The sequence below is a fragment of the Sinocyclocheilus rhinocerous genome, unplaced genomic scaffold (assembly GCF_001515625.1).
Source record: "Sinocyclocheilus rhinocerous isolate Xijiao unplaced genomic scaffold, SAMN03320098_v1.1 scaffold1215, whole genome shotgun sequence".
In the NCBI taxonomy this organism is placed as follows: domain Eukaryota; kingdom Metazoa; phylum Chordata; class Actinopteri; order Cypriniformes; family Cyprinidae; genus Sinocyclocheilus; species Sinocyclocheilus rhinocerous.
Genome location: NW_015628913.1, coordinates 576,432 through 592,952, shown reverse-complemented (window position 1 = coordinate 592,952; position 16,521 = coordinate 576,432). Strand labels below are relative to the sequence as shown.

Sequence of the window (16,521 nt, the reverse complement as noted above, 5' to 3'; positions counted from 1 at the left end):
GGCCTTACAAAAAAGTAAATGCTGTTATGGTGTCATGTATGTAGTAGGTACTGTACAAACACCATACTGAAATATTATGTCCATGAATTTATGTGGCAGTCCAAGATACATTAAAGAATACCATAATACTATTTGGAATATATTATTTTAATCATGACATTAAATGATTTAAGTATGTGGAAAAATAACGGCAGTCGGAACCATTTAACGCAGGGTGTTGTTTCACCCGGTGCGCATTTTCGCTGACGGAACTGAATGTGACAGATTGTAAACAGATGCGGGTGAGTCATTTTCACATACAAATAACATATTATTCGCTCTTTTCATGCTTAGACTTTTTATTATAGTGATTCTCTGATTATATTTGATTCATACACTTGTTACATTCGCTGTGAGTTTAACACAATCAGATGACACAAATGTCATTGTCAGATGATGTAGCTGAGTGCTAACTAGCTTCATGATGAAGTCATCGGCTGAATTCATAGAAGTAGCTGCTTGTAAATAAAAACACAATCTCTGTCAGAAGAGGGGAAAATCTAGATATTAGAGTTTGTTGATCGTCTTTTTTTTTTCTTTTTTTCTTCTTTTTTTTTATACGTATGTTCTCGTATATCTTGTAGCTTGTTTGTGTGTGTCAACTGCACTTGGGTGAACTGCCAGTCCGCATCAATTTAAGTAAGATTATTCAGGATTCTTGTCGATTTAACGTTAAATGTTGTAGTTTTTAAATGTAGCTGAGTGCTAACTAGCTTCATGATGAAGTCATCGGCTGAATTCATAGAAGTAGCTGCTTGTAAATAAAAACACAATCTCTGTCAGAAGAGGGGAAAATCTAGATATTAGAGTTTGTTCATCGTCTTTTTTTTTTTTTTTTTTACGTATGTTCTCGTATATCTTGTAGCTTGTTTGTGTGTGTCAACTGCACTTGGGTGAACTGCCAGTCCGCATCAATTTAAGTAAGATTATTCAGGATTCTTGTCGATTTAACGTTAAATGTTGTCTATAGTTTTTAATCAGTGAAGAACGTCTGGTGTGAACAGTCAGCATTAGATGGCTGAAGTAAGGTGACATCGCTCTGTCTGTTTTTGTCAATCAAGTCACATTTGTTTATATAGATCTTTATACGATAAAGATTGTTTGTTTCAAAGCAGCGTCACCGTAATAAACAGGAAAAAATAACAGTGCTAATGTTTTAAAATGTATCAATTTTGAAATTAATTCAATTCAGCTATAAAACAGCTCTACAAAAGGCAAAAGTGTTATTATTCAACAAATACAGCTGAATATTAATTCTGAATTGTCTTTTAAACACCAAACTGAGCAAGTCGAAGGCAACAGCGGCAAAGAACCAAAACTCCATCAGGTGACAGTATTGAAGAAAAACAACACTTTTGTCTTACAACACTAGCAAAAATGTAGCAAATAATATTTTTTTCTTTTTCCATTGTATTCTTTGAAGATGGTATCATTAGCATCTGAGACCACAGACAGTACTTTTACAGTGTAACAGGTCAAAAGATAAGCAGTCTACGTTACTGGCAGGGTGATTGGTCATGTGTTTCCTCTCAGTCAGATCTATGATAATATGATTTCATGTTCCAGAATGATGACACAGAAGTTTTTGCTCATCACAGTATAACCCTTATTCATTGTGGCAATAACCTGAATATGTTGTATAAAATGGTGTGGCGCAAAGCTCGGTGTGGAGATTGAAGTTAGCTGTGAGATGGTTAAAAATAGAATGGTAGAGAAGGGCCTCCACATCACTGTCTGAATAATTTGTCTAAGCAGAGGTGTGAACTGTGAACATCACCGGCTCAAGTTTTTACTGTAGCAGCTGCAGGTCTGGTTCTCAAGACTGGCTGCTGCTCTACTTAGTTTTTCAAAACTGTCCAGAAAACTTTTGCTTGACCGTTTTAAAGGGATAGTTTACCCAGAAATAAAAAAATCAGTTGTCATTTACTTTGATGCTCATTGATTTCCTGTTGGTCTCGCATTATCTTTCTTTCTTTGTTTCTCTGTTTTTTCCCATGGGTCTGGTGAGTCTCTGATCTGAGATGATGTAATGGTCTTTTAATAATTGATGGTTTAAAGAAAGTGAAAGACCCTGAGTCGGAGTGCAGAGGAAATCAATGTTAGTGTGGGAGGAGGTAGACATGAGTAAGATGAGAAGAGGCTGCATGTTCATGAGAAATGAAAACAGAAAGAAGCCGTACTCATGTTTAGAAAGGCAGAGAACCCCACCCAAGGCTGGAAACTTCCAGTGATGATCACGGTTTGTCTGCGCACCCGAAGCTCTGGAACGTTAGGTAGGCTGCTGAACGGATTCCACGGCCACCTAGGTAGTAGTGTGAAATTGATGGTAGCTTACTATGATTATGCCATGAGTGTTAACACACGTCAAGGTAAGTGGAGTTCAGCTGCTGACTCTATCTCTGTTCCAAATGATAGCTAGCTGCCTACCTCTACGGCATTTTATGCCATTGTTTCAGAAGCCATACCAAAAGGAAGCAGCATTATGGGCCATTCACACAGAATACGTTTTTGTGTGAGATGCAGTGGAATAGAAAAGAACACAGGCTCTTGATACTTGAGTTTCTTTTTACTTTACACAGAAGTTTATATGGAAGATGCTGAAAAAAACAGCAAGATGTGGTGCAACAGGAAAAGTTGTCCATCTAGTGCGTTTACATAGAAAATGCAAATGCGCCTGGCGAGGACACACACCTCCGAAGAAATCCAATATGTAGGTACAACATTTGATAAGAATCGTACTTTGAACCTTTAAAAAAGTAAGTTCTTTATAGTTATAATTTGTGTAGTATGAATGTAATCTAGATGTACAACTCTTTGTCACATTGTCACTGTCACGTGACCTGTCAGCGCAAGTTGTGTCACTTCACTGCCGTTCACAACTCCACTCCCCTGGCTTCATGGAATAGTAAAGTGTCCACTGGATGTGCATTTTGAAATCTCAGAGTCAGCAGAAGTAGTAGGTCATCCGGAGATTTTTGGTCTATTATTTTTTTTATAATTATTGTGAATTTGTACACAAAGTGTGTTGACTGTGTGTTGGTGACTATGTAGAGCATTCAAAGTCAGTCATTTAGGATCTTCTGTTTCATTTAGGATGCCACCTTAGCAGGCAACTGTCTATATAGGTGGTAAACGGCATGAAAGCTTACTAGAGTTTAGAACAAAGCAACCATGTCTTGAAAAATTTCTTGTTTTTATTGTCTATTTGGGGCTCAACTGTTGTACAATTACTGTTGTCATACTTTTTGCTCAAAGGCTGATCATACTAGACTAGAGCATCAGCTGTTCATGGAGTTACTGCTGTATTTACTGACCGTCATGTGCTTTTTTCTCTTGTTTGTCTAAATTCAGGATGTCGGGCCCTGGGGAAGGACGTCCTGGTGCCACATTGCATTTATCACTCTAAATTACTGCCTTACAGACTGCAGTGATTTAATTGAGGCACTTGTCTGAATGTGGCAACACTTGTTCTAGACAGCACTGTTTGTACTCACCTTACCCAGTGCTGATACTGATAGCTGGCATAGCGGTCAGTTCTCATTAGGTTCTTGATTAACAACATTGGCTCATAAAATGACAGTCCTGGAAGGGGTTCAGGACTTTGTGGACCATCTGTTTTGCTACACTTTCTTTTGGGTTCGGACAGCAGATGTGGTGCCCTCAGGCCTTTCGATCCTGCTGTGTCTACCCTCACACACGTAAGGAATCGGTCCGTCCGCTCCATCCCTCTGCTTCCTCTGTGCCGCCAAAACTGTCAAGGTGATGGAGGGTCTGGAGGTCGAGGACATAAGCCCCGCCCTCGAGGCCACTGAGGACTTCTTGCACTGCCTCGATGACAATCAAGGAGATGGCCAGGTACGTCCGCCCAAGCATAAAGAGGCCTCCACCTTGGACAGGTTAAACTCCAGTGGGGTGTGGGGGCTACTGACAGGAAAGCAATCCGAGATATCACCCAGCAATATGGCGTGGGCGGAGCAGACGTCTTTCACTGTGCTTGGCCTACGACATGGAAAAAGGAACCGGGCAAGATCTACCAACGATTTGGCGGCTCATGCCAAAGAAACAAACTCTACCACCAATACATGCAGTGGTGGATTCAAACGTGGCCACAACCGATCCCGTTCAGACGTCAACAACCGCACTTACACCGATAATGGCATACCTGCCATTGACAAAAATACACTCAAGAACATGGCACTGAATGACCACAGAGATGGTAAGAATTAAACTAAAATTTATTGTCTTTATTCATCATTCATATATTTATTTTGAATTGTTGTGTGGTGCAGAGGTCAAACAAGTTCAAATCATATCTCATTCAAAACCAGGTATTTCACTTACAAGATTCTGTCCACACTGAAAGTGAAAATGCTGAGTGATGCCACACAATCACAACCACAGAGCTTTATTGATACTTAATAGCGCAACAGTGCCATCCATTTTTTCAGCGGCCTTGGTTCTGGAAATATTTTTCCAACAGGCATTTTTTTTGTAAAAAGTTATAAACCATGTGGTGAAGCACAAAATTTAAGCAGAAATGTGTGTGATATATATAAAATGGCTGCCCACTGCTCCGGGTGTGTGTTCACGGTGTGTGTGTGTGTTCACTGCTGTGTGTGTGCACTTTGGATGGGTTAAATGCAGAGCACTAATTCCTAGTATGGGTAACCATACTTGGCCACATGTCACGTCACTTTTCACTCAATACAAACTGTCACATTAAGCTTTTTATATCCAGTGTAGTCTGATTTAATTCTGTCTTAACTCATTTTGAAAAGGCTGATTTATTTTTACATCCAGTAAATCAGTACTAGGTTTTGCAAAATGGCAGGTGATACCAATCCTCTTGGCTGTCCTTGCATCTATGTTAAAACTTAATGGAGCAAATTGTTAATTACACCAAAATGTGCCAAAGGGAGCAACTGGAAATAGAAGTAAGTTCCACGCTCGAATGCCCACCGTTTCTTGAGTGACTGGGATTGAATCCTAAGTGACATTAAGGTATTGGCAACCCACCCAGTTTCTAATGCTGATAGATCTACTGATTAAGACTGGAGAAACCCCTACACACCTCACTGCACAGGTCTCAGTGTTTGCGTTATGCTTGACTTGGTTCTGTAGTTATTACAAGCATCAATTTCAATATAGACTGCTTTGTTTGCGCTTATTCTTCAACATCTTGATTTTTAACTCCGAGACTGGCCTTAGATTCAACTTAATTTGAATGTTGTTTTCTTTAAAATATAAATGACATCTTTTTTTAAACACTTTTTACCTTTTGCATTTAATTGTTCTATTTTGTAATAGACGATTACACTAGCGTTCAAAAGTTTGGGGTCAGTAAGATTTATTTTTTATTGATATAAAGTTAAATTAATACAATTAATACATATAGATAAATACATTTATAATGTTACAAAAGATCTCTATCTCTGTTCTTTCTAACAGCATATTAGAATGATTTCTGAAGGATCATGTGACTAGTCATTACTCAAGTAATGACTGCTGAAAATCCAGCTTTGCCGTCAGAGGTATAAATTACATTTTTAAATATATTCAAAATTTAAAATGGTTATTTTAATTTGTAGTAATATTTCATAATGTTGCTGTTTTTGCTGTCATAATCTTGCTGTTTTTGATCAAATAAATGCAGCCTTGGTAATCATAAGAGACTTATTTTAAAAGCAATTGAAAAAAAAAAAATCTTACAGACGCCAAACATTTGAACGGTAGTGTAATTTCAGTCTCTGGCCTTCTAAATGGATTAGGAATATTTTTACCATGCAAAGGTCAGTGGTTGTCAAATTTATATTTATTTCATTTTGGTCAAAAATTGTCTTTAATTGAAGTGCAAAGTGGGTAGAGGTTATACTCAGCTTTTCAGCTGTGTTCATCATGACGTCATGTTATGATGTGACTCTTCCATGTGTTCTGCATTCTGTGTTTGATTACAGCAGACCTGAATTGAGTCGTGCCTACTCATTTGCATGTTTATTGGACCTCAAGCAGTACAATTTTATTGTTAGTTGAATACAGTTATACAGGTCTTAAATTGGATTTACACTGCAATCATGCTGCATCTCGCTGAAGAAAATTGCAGGGTTTATGGATAAAGGATTAAGGAGTCAATCAAGGTTGCTTGATTGTCTTGGTCTGTTTTGTCAAACTGAAATGAATTAACCACCATGTAGGTATACTTTTTTTTTTTAAGTTAGTTTAAGAGACAATGGCAAAACTGAATTTTCAGCAGCCATTACTTGAAATATTCAAGAAACTTTTATTATTATTGTCAGTGTTAAGGTATGGGGTAGGATCTAAAGTATAGTCATGCAGAATAAGGCATTAATATGTGCTTTATAAGTAAACAGCCAATATGTTAGTAATATGCATGCTAATAAGCAACTAGTTAGTTAATAGTGAGAATTGGTCCCTAAACTAAAGTGTTACCCTTCATTGGCTTGATCAGTTTAATGCATTTGAATACAATTATTAATTTATTAAAAAAAAAAAAAAAAGAATGGTAGTATATATTTAGAACTTGTTTGCTTATATATTATATAAATAAGTCGCAGTAAACTTTAGTAGTTTGGTCTTAAAAATGTCCAGATTACATTGGCTTTCACTCAGCTCCATTCTGGCTCACTGTTTGCATTTGTCTGCTTTTTTCCTTTCCTGCTCAGATTTTGAGTCATCACTGATGACTGTTTCCCTCGTGCCCATCCATAAGTGGTAGCAGCACTAATACTGGTTTTATGTGCCATGTCTGTCTCAAATGGGTCTTTTAGCCACTTGCAGATAAAAAGGTCTTAGAAATGTTCAGACTCTGCAGGCAGACTGGCCTTGCACCAGCTCTCTAATTGGGTCATGTCAGCACGCCTCACGTCCTCTCTGCCGTGAAATTAGTAGTGACTCTTTCCATAGCTGTAAGCTATGCACCTTTGAAGACCTCAGAGTGCAAGGAACCCCCCCCAAACATCCACAACGATGCTCCAGAGTGCCAAAGCACATCAAACTAGTTAGTTAATAGTGAGAATTGGTCCCTAAACTAAAGTGTTACCCTTCATTGGCTTGATCAGTTTAATGCATTTGAATACAATTATTAATTTATTAAAAAAAAAAAAAAAAGAATGGTAGTATATATTTAGAACTTGTTTGCTTATATATTATATAAATAAGTCGCAGTAAACTTTAGTAGTTTGGTCTTAAAAATGTCCAGATTACATTGGCTTTCACTCAGCTCCATTCTGGCTCACTGTTTGCATTTGTCTGCTTTTTTCCTTTCCTGCTCAGATTTTGAGTCATCACTGATGACTGTTTCCCTCGTGCCCATCCATAAGTGGTAGCAGCACTAATACTGGTTTTATGTGCCATGTCTGTCTCAAATGGGTCTTTTAGCCACTTGCAGATAAAAAGGTCTTAGAAATGTTCAGACTCTGCAGGCAGACTGGCCTTGCACCAGCTCTCTAATTGGGTCATGTCAGCACGCCTCATGTCCTCTCTGCCGTGAAATTAGTAGTGACTCTTTCCATAGCTGTAAGCTATGCACCTTTGAAGACCTCAGAGTGCAAGGAAACCCCCCAAACATCCACAACGATGCTCCAGAGTGCCAAAGCACATCATCTGTTGTAGCTTTTACTTGCTACCCAAATGAACCCAACCCTCTGAACTCACAGCTTATCAGCACAAGAGGGAGGGGACTGTCTGTTATGTTACAGATGTATAGGAAGGTGCAGTTTTAGCTGGTACATTAGGGATAAGACTTAAAGAAAACAATTGCTTTAATTTACCCTCCTCCTGGCCTCGGTCTGTTTCTATGGGTCTGGCCAGCAGGACCTGATGCCCGGGGCACCCAGCAGGTTCCCGAGTGCTAAGAGGAAAACGGGCAGTTTCCAGCCAAGGAAGTGTAAGGATGAGTGGTGTTGTGGACCAAGAGAGGAAAGGAGATAAAGGAGGGAGTATGTGAAAGAAATGGACAGAGAAAGGAAGGACTGAAAAGGAGTGCCAAAGATTAGGGGTCACTTTTTGCCATTCTGTTTGCACAGCAGCCTGACACACAATAATGTTTCTACCTGCTTTGAGGTGGCTGGATAAACTGTTATCACATAGCACAATAGCATCCATCATAAATGATGTGAACATCTCTCACACAGGGCTCCAGACTAATATGGTGCCAGCATGTTCTGCAAAAGGAGGAACTAGTCATGGTGTAATGGGCAAATAAAAGGAAACAGTAATTATTAACATTGATATATAGCAATTTTTGGACAGGATTTCACACGTATATTTTTAACTTTATAAATTTCTCACACAACATTCGTAAATGTTTAAAATCTTTTTTTTTTTTGCTAAAGTCCTCTGAGAAATGTTATCCTGAAAATAATCTTTTTATTTATTTTTTTGTGGTTGTTTTCTGTAATTCTTAAGGCCAATTTTGCCTTAATAGACCTCTGAGATTATTTATTTAATTTTTCTGTTTCTCATTTATTTTGAAATGTTTGCCTTTTTTTGTTGGGTTGGTAAATTGGCTAAAAATTTACATTTTTATTTAAAGTCCTTTGAGAAATATAATCCTCAAAACAATCTGTTTTAAAAAAAAAAATCTGTAATGCTTCTCATAATATATTTTGGCCTTTTTTGGCTTTTTTTGTTGGTAAATTGGCTAACAAATGTACAACCATTTTTAAAATTAATTTATTTATTTATTTATTTATTGCTAAAGGCCTCTGAGAAATGTAATCATCAGAGAGCAGTTGTTAGTTAAAATAGTGTTGGCCTTCCCTCCAGCATAAAAGGAAAATCAAATCAATAAGTAGAGTCTGATCACGGACTGCTCACCTTAGTACTTATTGTTGCAAAATAATGACTCAAACCTAAATCAAAAGTCTTGTTTGTATTGTACAGTTCACCAGAAAGTACTTGATCCACAATATTTTTTCAAATTCTCCCGTGCAATTTCAGTTCTTGTTTTTGCCATTAGCTTGGCATGGTGTAGTAATCAAGTAATCATATTTACGGTTATTTCATTCAATATAAACTTTTTTTCTTTTAGTCTGTAGTTTGTTATTGGCATTAAAGGTGCTCTTTCTGACATTTTTTTTCTAGCTCATAAGGAAAGCAGCCCTAGCCTGGTGAAGCAGGGAACTCTGGAGCAGAGAGAGGGTCCGTGGGGACGCTGGACCTCCTGTCACGTGGAGCTTACACCCTGTGAGCTGCGTCTCTACAGCCTGGACAGCAGCGGCAACCAGCAGCTATGTGCTGCCCTCTCGCTGTCCCACTGCCAAGGAGTGAGCACGCCCCAGCCGCAGGATGGACGTGTACTGCAGGCTGTCTTCTTCAACAGCACTCGCGTGCAGTTACGCGCACCCTGCCAGTGGGAGGCACTGGAGTGGCGTAGACTCCTCTGGGAACGTGCCTTGGCTGCCCGTCCAGCCAATCGCAAAGGGGAGCTGGCCCGTGCCAACTCCCCTACCCCTCACGAACCCCATCCAGATGCGGTGACGGTGCCAGTCCCTCGACCCCTGGTACGTCCCACGGCCCTACCACTGTTCACCCAACACTGTGCTGATGTTCTTAAGGCTGGCCTTCTGCACCAACTCACCGACCTCAACACCTGGAGGGCCTTCACGTTTGTACTGAGCCGCACCGAGATGCAGGCCTTTCCGACCGAGGGAAGAGGCCCAGTGTCAGAGCCAGTGTTCAGGTACCCGCTGGCCTCCTGTCTGGCTGTGCAGCGGGATGATGAAGACGGAGACACCAGCTCCCGCTTCCAGGTGGTCTTCCCTGATGATGTGCTGTGCTTGCGGGCCGAGAGCGAGTCCAAGGCCCAGGACTGGGTGGAGGCATTGCGCACGGCAGTGACGGCTCAGCGACCACAGTGGGAGAATAACCAAGTGGTGATAAGGAGTAAGCTAGTCAGGGAGCAACGAAACAAGGAGGCCCAGAGAGCTAAACGGCAGTCCGTCACTACTAGCTTTCTCAGCATCCTTACCTGTCTAGCTGTGGAAAAGGGTCTCACGGCTCAGAGCTTCCGATGTGCAGGTGACCACCTTTTTACAATGCACTTTCAACATTTCCTAACTTGTAATAGCTTTTTTGGATTTGGTTCCTCATCAGTAAAATTGTCAGGGAGGAATTCATCAAGGGTCAGTTGCCTTTGCTGAGTGAACATTATGCCTGCATATTTAGTTAATTAGTCTTTGATCAAAATGTTCTCTTTTTCTCTTGTTCACATTTGGCCCCTGGAATAAGATCTCTATTTAGTCATTAGATTAAAAACCTCCTGATCAATAAAATCCAGTGGTTTTTATTAAGGAAATGAAATTCCCTTAAAGGAAATTTCCACCCTTTAAATGGATATGAATGAAATGCTTTCCCACCTGGCTGTAACAACCAGCTTTTTAATGCAGGGTATTTGAAAGCCTCATCGAACAATGACAGCAGGCACCTGACAATAATTGGCCCATATAAAGCGGGAAAAAATCCCCTTTTAGAATCAAAGGCTCCCTGGATGCTGCAATCTGTGCGGAAGCTAATTGTTTGATTCGGGGCCACGAAAGAGATTTTTTTGAATGGGACGTGTTGGCCTAAAAAGAACTAAACAGCTGGGTACATCCCTCCGCTTGGCAGTCCCTCTCTCTGTCTCTCTCTCTCTCTCTTACGCTTTTTCTCTCTAATTTTTATTACCCAAAACTTACAGTTTTGCGACTTTCTTTTAATTTTTTCCCCCCAAACAGATGCTCACACCTTATTTTTCTCTTCTATGTAGATCAGTGCTGTATTGCTTTTAACATTTATATTGCGTGTTTGTTTGAGTACTTTTACAGATGTAGACATAATGAGTGCTTCTAAGGTAGAACTAGGCATTAAATAGTCCTCATTTTTTCTTTTCTTTTAAATAAGACAGTATATTAGTGGTATCTCTCTCAAATGCATCTTTTTCAGACCCTAACCCACATCCAAAATGTCACATAAAAAGAAAGCAAACTGTGATTGGTAATTTTACATGTCAGTCAGACGAGCCCGTCCTTTCTATTTAAAAATGATGGGCCAATCAGAACATGTTTGGGACATGTGCCTTAAACATGCTACTATGAACACTTAAGACCTCCCTGCCCTGCACATTTTGTATGTCTCCCTCATCTATCACACCTGATTCAACTCATCAGCTCGTTAGTGGAGACTGCATCACCTGAAGTGGGTGTGTCAGATATAGGGAGACATACAAAACGTGCAGTGCTGGGGGTACTTCATGGAGAGGTTTGAGAACCACTGCTGTAGAGCATACAAGGACAGCAGATCAAATGGGAAGATCCAGCTGTAGGTGGGAAAAGAGGGAGTGTAGGGTCAGGTGGAGAGAATGGGGTCCAAGGGACTGCTGTTTACATCAAAAAGATGGGTAGTGCATTTGTCTCAAGCAAACACGTGTGAACACACTTACGCACGCACAACCTTATGCCACCTTTGTTTTGAAGTGGATGTCAGCTTGAATAGGGTACATCAAAGCTGGGGCCTTGTCGTCTTTCACATTTATGGAACTACAAAGCCCCACCCTGGGGTTCTTGTGGCGTGGAACTCAACGGGATGCTTGAAAGTGGCGCGAGTTGTAGCCTTTACAACAAGAAAACAGAGAAACCTTCTCGCACTGAAGGACCAAACACCTCCTACGGAGTTGTAACATCTATTCTGCTAGAAAACCATTGTGCAAGTGGCACCTCAGAGCGCCCCGCTTCACCTTTCTTTTTCCTGCAAATACAGTAGTTGCCGTTTTAGGGCAACAGGGTGCTGCTGAAAATGAAAGAGGGGAATCTTGCGGACAGTCATGGAGTGAACACATCAAACGCCTCTTGTTTGGCACAGCTCCCTGTCTTTCCCACAGTCCCAGGTTGGCCCCACTTTTTGTGCAAGGAACATGCCGTTCCCCTCCACTTATGCTTGGCTATGAGATTGGGAAATGTTGAGAACCGTTTTCAATTGTAATTGAATGAGCTTCACACGTGTTAACTGCAAAGCTGCAGCGCCAACCTGCTAGAATCGGAGGCTTCAGTTGGCTCAGAGTGTCTCAGACATCACTGTACCCACAACTAAGGGGATATTTTCTGTGCTGTCTGTCTGGCTGAGATGTGCAAACTTGCACCTTGTGTGTTTGAACGTATGTGGGAACTCATGCGTGGGGCTGTGCTTTACTGGCACAGGCTGCGATGTCCACAATACACAGAGCCTAGCAGCCAACTCCTTCCCAGAAGTGACATGCTCTCTGGCCACTGTCCAGAAGCTCTGTATCCCAAGTCTTGATGGAAATGTGTCAGAAATTTGCTAGAAAACTCATTCAGATGATCTTGATCTAATGTGGCTCTTCTGTACATAATTGTTAATAATTGTTTTGGTACTATGTTTACATGCAATTAAAACATGCATTTACATGCATTAAAAGTTCCATTTAAGTAGGACTAATTTGATGATGTCACATTATTGATTTCAAAGTGATATTTGCGAAGTTGGTCTAATAGACCTAGCCTTACAATGTCATTTGCTTTGCATGTTTAAAAAAAGTCCATTATGTTGCTTTATATTGCAAACTGGTGTTTATCATGTTATTTTAAGGTATTATCATAATCATAAACCGGTTTGTAGCGCAAATAGTTTCACTGTTTACCCCCATCTTAAGCACACAGAATAACATAAGTGGACTTAATGAACGATTAATTGTCGCTTTGAACGATTATGTAATTGTGGCATCCATAATTGTAATCGCGATTAGAAATTCGATTAATTGTGCAGCCCTAACCGCACTTGAATATTCTTGTAGTTATTTACCTACAGTGGCTAAAGAATCGGAAGTCTCACATATTCAACAAAAATGTCTTACTTCTGCATTGCAAAGTAGACACGGATACATCTGACTATAACTGGCCCTAAAAGAGAGATTATGCACAGTGTGTTATTTAGTCCTTTAAAATCAGTTTTACGCATTGTGTTATGTTTAATTGGACAGACCGATGAAGACATCTACTAACTTGAATTTGAATGTTGTTGTCCATATATTCTCATTTTTATGTGACATATGTGAGCTGTTAGTTGCTGGTTCTCCTGTGATGTTATACAGAAACTATGCTTTGGAAGCCGGTTGAATGCATACAAACATTGCCATCAATTTTTTGAGTCACTGTTTCTCCTTTAATTAGTTGCAAAATTTTTGTTTTTCTTTTGCTGAAAAGCACGGCCTCAACTAGCTCTCTCTTAATAACGGTCTCTGTAGCATGAGCGCTATACAACGATTTACTATTTTTGGAAAAGGGTGGTATTTGTGGGTTTACGCTCTGCTTGTATGCTGATTACAAGGCAGCTCTGACACACTTCACCCTGCTGCATGGTCTGAGGTTCAGCCCAAATATCAGGCACCCATCAGCTGTGGCATGGGGGACACCACCTCTGACTTTTTATAGTCTGGGGTCCCTGCCCCTAAAAACCTCAAGTTTACATTGGCAGCACAGTGCAGCGCATGATGTTAGTGCCTAACCTCAGCTATAGAACAACCCATTACGTATTGGTTTGGAAATGGAATAGGGTGAATTTTCTTTTCTTGTTCCAAAATGGCAGTATTCCTTGGCGACGTATTGTGCAAGAGTGTTGTTCACAGAAATAACATTTGCCCAGTTTTTGAAAAATTTATTTTATTTTGCATCCAAAATGGCTAAATATGACACATTTCTCCTTTAAAATTTCTTAGGGCAGTGCAGCAATGTTGCAGGACATGCATAATGTTAATGCCATCATCAAATTATATAGTTAGATTCTTTAAAAAACATGAAAACGTCCAATCTTACTGACCACAAACATTTGAAAGGTAGTTTACATATTACTGTTCATTTTTTTTATTCCTTATTTATTCTTATTTTATTCGTATATTTAAAATATATGTAATATTTACATTTACAATATTAAATATTTAATGAATTTATGGTAATTCGCTGATACAGTCATTTGTCACAGGCAGCACTAGTCTGTGTCAAGCATGTCTGAATTGGAATATAACATTGTTCAGTTTATGTGAATTACTCTTTTTTTTTTTTTTTTTGTGGTTTCCAACCCCAACAGCATATGTACCCATTCACTGTATTTTGTATGGAAAGAGCAGTGTGAACATTCTGCTCAACATCTCCTTTTGAACTGCACAAGTGAAAGAACATTACAGGAATACGGCTGAGTAAATGATGCCAGAACTGTAATTTATGGGTGAACTAACGGTTTTAAATCTGATGGTAAATTATGTAATTTTGCTTACATTCAGGGATGCACGTACATCATCGCTGTTTTAGGCTTGGCCCTTTTCAGCCAGCTAACAATGCATCAACAATAGACCTACAGCGTTGCCTGTAAACACTGTAATCAGTGTCTCCCTTTACAGATATTTGTTTTTTGATTTGTTTTTGTCCTCTCTATCCTACCTCCTATCTTGTCCACATTTCTTCTTCTCCCTATGAAGTGTATAGCTGACGCTACGCTCCACCGAAAAGATTGTACTAGTCTATATCCGTCTGTGCCTGTTCCTTTCATTCTTTTTATTCTTTGAACGTCCACACTGTCCCGGCTCTGGTTCTCCCAGATGGTTAGGATAAGGGACACCTGCCATGTTCACAATCACCTGTTTTGGCTCCTTTGGGATAAGCCTTTTGCTGGAGTGCCCTCTGAACTGTTTGAAGACAACTTGAACAACGATTACAAGACAAATCAATGCACTTTCAGGAGATATCTTGTATTAAATGTGCTCAGGATTTATGCCTGTTCAGTACTAAGAAGCATTTAGATTCTTTCTGTTGTGTCTGGACTGCTAAAAACACCTTTTTTTAGTTTGGGTTTTTATCAGTGACTCAATCGCTGCCTTTTGTGCAGTACAAATCTTTTGAACCCTCTGGATCATCAGTAATATTTATCTGTGTTTAGCCAGGGTTGTGTCGTAAACCTTGACATATCAGTACACAACCCAAACAGACTGATCACCTTCTGCTAATGATTGTCAAATTTGAACAGGGTCATACCCTCTTCAGTAGATTAGGTGGTTATTAATGTTGTCTTTAACCCAGAGTTGATCTCTCCTGTCCCAGGTTTGATTTGTGTTTTTTGAGGTTCTTCCTTTTTATTGTTGCTTTGTTTTTCCTTTTAGGATGTCAGAGGCCAGTGGGTCTGTCACGGTGCGAGGCCAAAGTTTGCTCTTACAGCGGCTGGTACTACTGCCCAGGTTGTCACCAGGACAACCTCTTCCTCATACCTGCTCGTCTGCTGCACAACTGGGACACTAACAAACACAAGGTATGTGTACAGACCTATAAACCCAATCCATATCTTCAGTATCGTTAATAATTCTGTAAGTTTCCTTGGTGAGTTCAGAAATCAGCTTTTGCACCAACCAACAAAACAAACCAGACGTCCAACAGAAGTGATTATAATTAACAACACTGTTTTTGTGGCTCAGGTGTCAAAACAAGCAAAAGAGTTTCTGGAGTTTGTTTATGAGGAGCCCCTGTTAGATGTCCAGCAGTTGAACCCGTGTCTGTATGTGCATTGCGAGGCGTTGGCGGCCGTTCTCAAACTGAGACAGCAGCTCCAGTCTCTCAGGGCTTACCTCTTCAGCTGTCGGGCCACAGTGGCAGAAGACCTCCGCCGCAGGTGAGCGATGCCAAAGAGCAGGAACAGGAAAGGCAGGGTTAGTGAAACTGATCTCAAATTGGACCAATATATAAGTGAGTTTGTTTCTCACCTATTTAAAAAGGGGTTACGGTAATGCAAACGAATTAAAATCTACTATGGCTTATTATTGTGACAAATTTATATATTAAAAAAACAACCATGGAGCAAGAGCAAAACTCACTTGGAAGACTGTAGAAATAACAGGTTGTTTCATCTTTACCTTTATATGTTTGCTTTTTTTCTTGTTAAGAACCCGTATAAGAGATTGTATTGTTGTTAGTAACATCAAAACAGTTGATGGAGTTAGAAAGTCAGTAAGATAAGGTATGCTCAGAAATATTTCATTGATATCAGTGCATGAGTGTATAAATATTTCCTAGTTAATTTTTTTTTAGTAGTCCAGTGTTTCTGATTAAATTGTTTGATTTAGGCCAGCAGGGACACACGCTGAGCTTTTCCTCTTGTAAGATGGCAGTGGAAGTAAATGTACTGTGGAACAACATAAATATTTGTGAAGTCTTGCAAGGCACATAAAATAGTTGATGACTGCTGCTGGTTGCATCTGTTTGTTTTTTTTTTGCACTGCCAGTATGTACAATTGAGGTAGCTTGGTTGTAATATATGTATTAAGCATGTAGCACTAACAAAGTATGAATTTTTAGATGCTATTTCAAGGAATGCATTTGCAGTTGCTGGGAGTAAGATCCTTATGCAGATCTTTAGTGGATTCCTAAGGGCCAGGTTCAGCAGGAATTTGAAGGAGCTGTGTTTATGCGAAGGTTTCGGCACTAAAAGGCT

General features: G+C 39.8%; 1 protein-coding gene across 1 annotated transcript in view; it reads left to right on the top strand.

Annotated features, from left to right (window-relative positions):
- The first annotated feature begins 223 nt into the window (after window positions 1-223).
- LOC107738519 (pleckstrin homology domain-containing family M member 3-like) overlaps window positions 224-16,521 on the top strand; it is a 34,976-nt gene continuing 18,678 nt past the window's right edge. Inside the window, exons 1-5 of the mRNA XM_016550277.1 lie at window positions 224-281; window positions 3,391-4,255; window positions 9,142-10,077; window positions 15,200-15,345; window positions 15,509-15,702. Coding sequence (XP_016405763.1) covers window positions 3,802-4,255; window positions 9,142-10,077; window positions 15,200-15,345; window positions 15,509-15,702 — 1,730 coding nt within the window. The 5' untranslated portion in view covers window positions 224-281; window positions 3,391-3,801. The remainder of the gene's footprint in view (window positions 282-3,390; window positions 4,256-9,141; window positions 10,078-15,199; window positions 15,346-15,508; window positions 15,703-16,521) is intronic.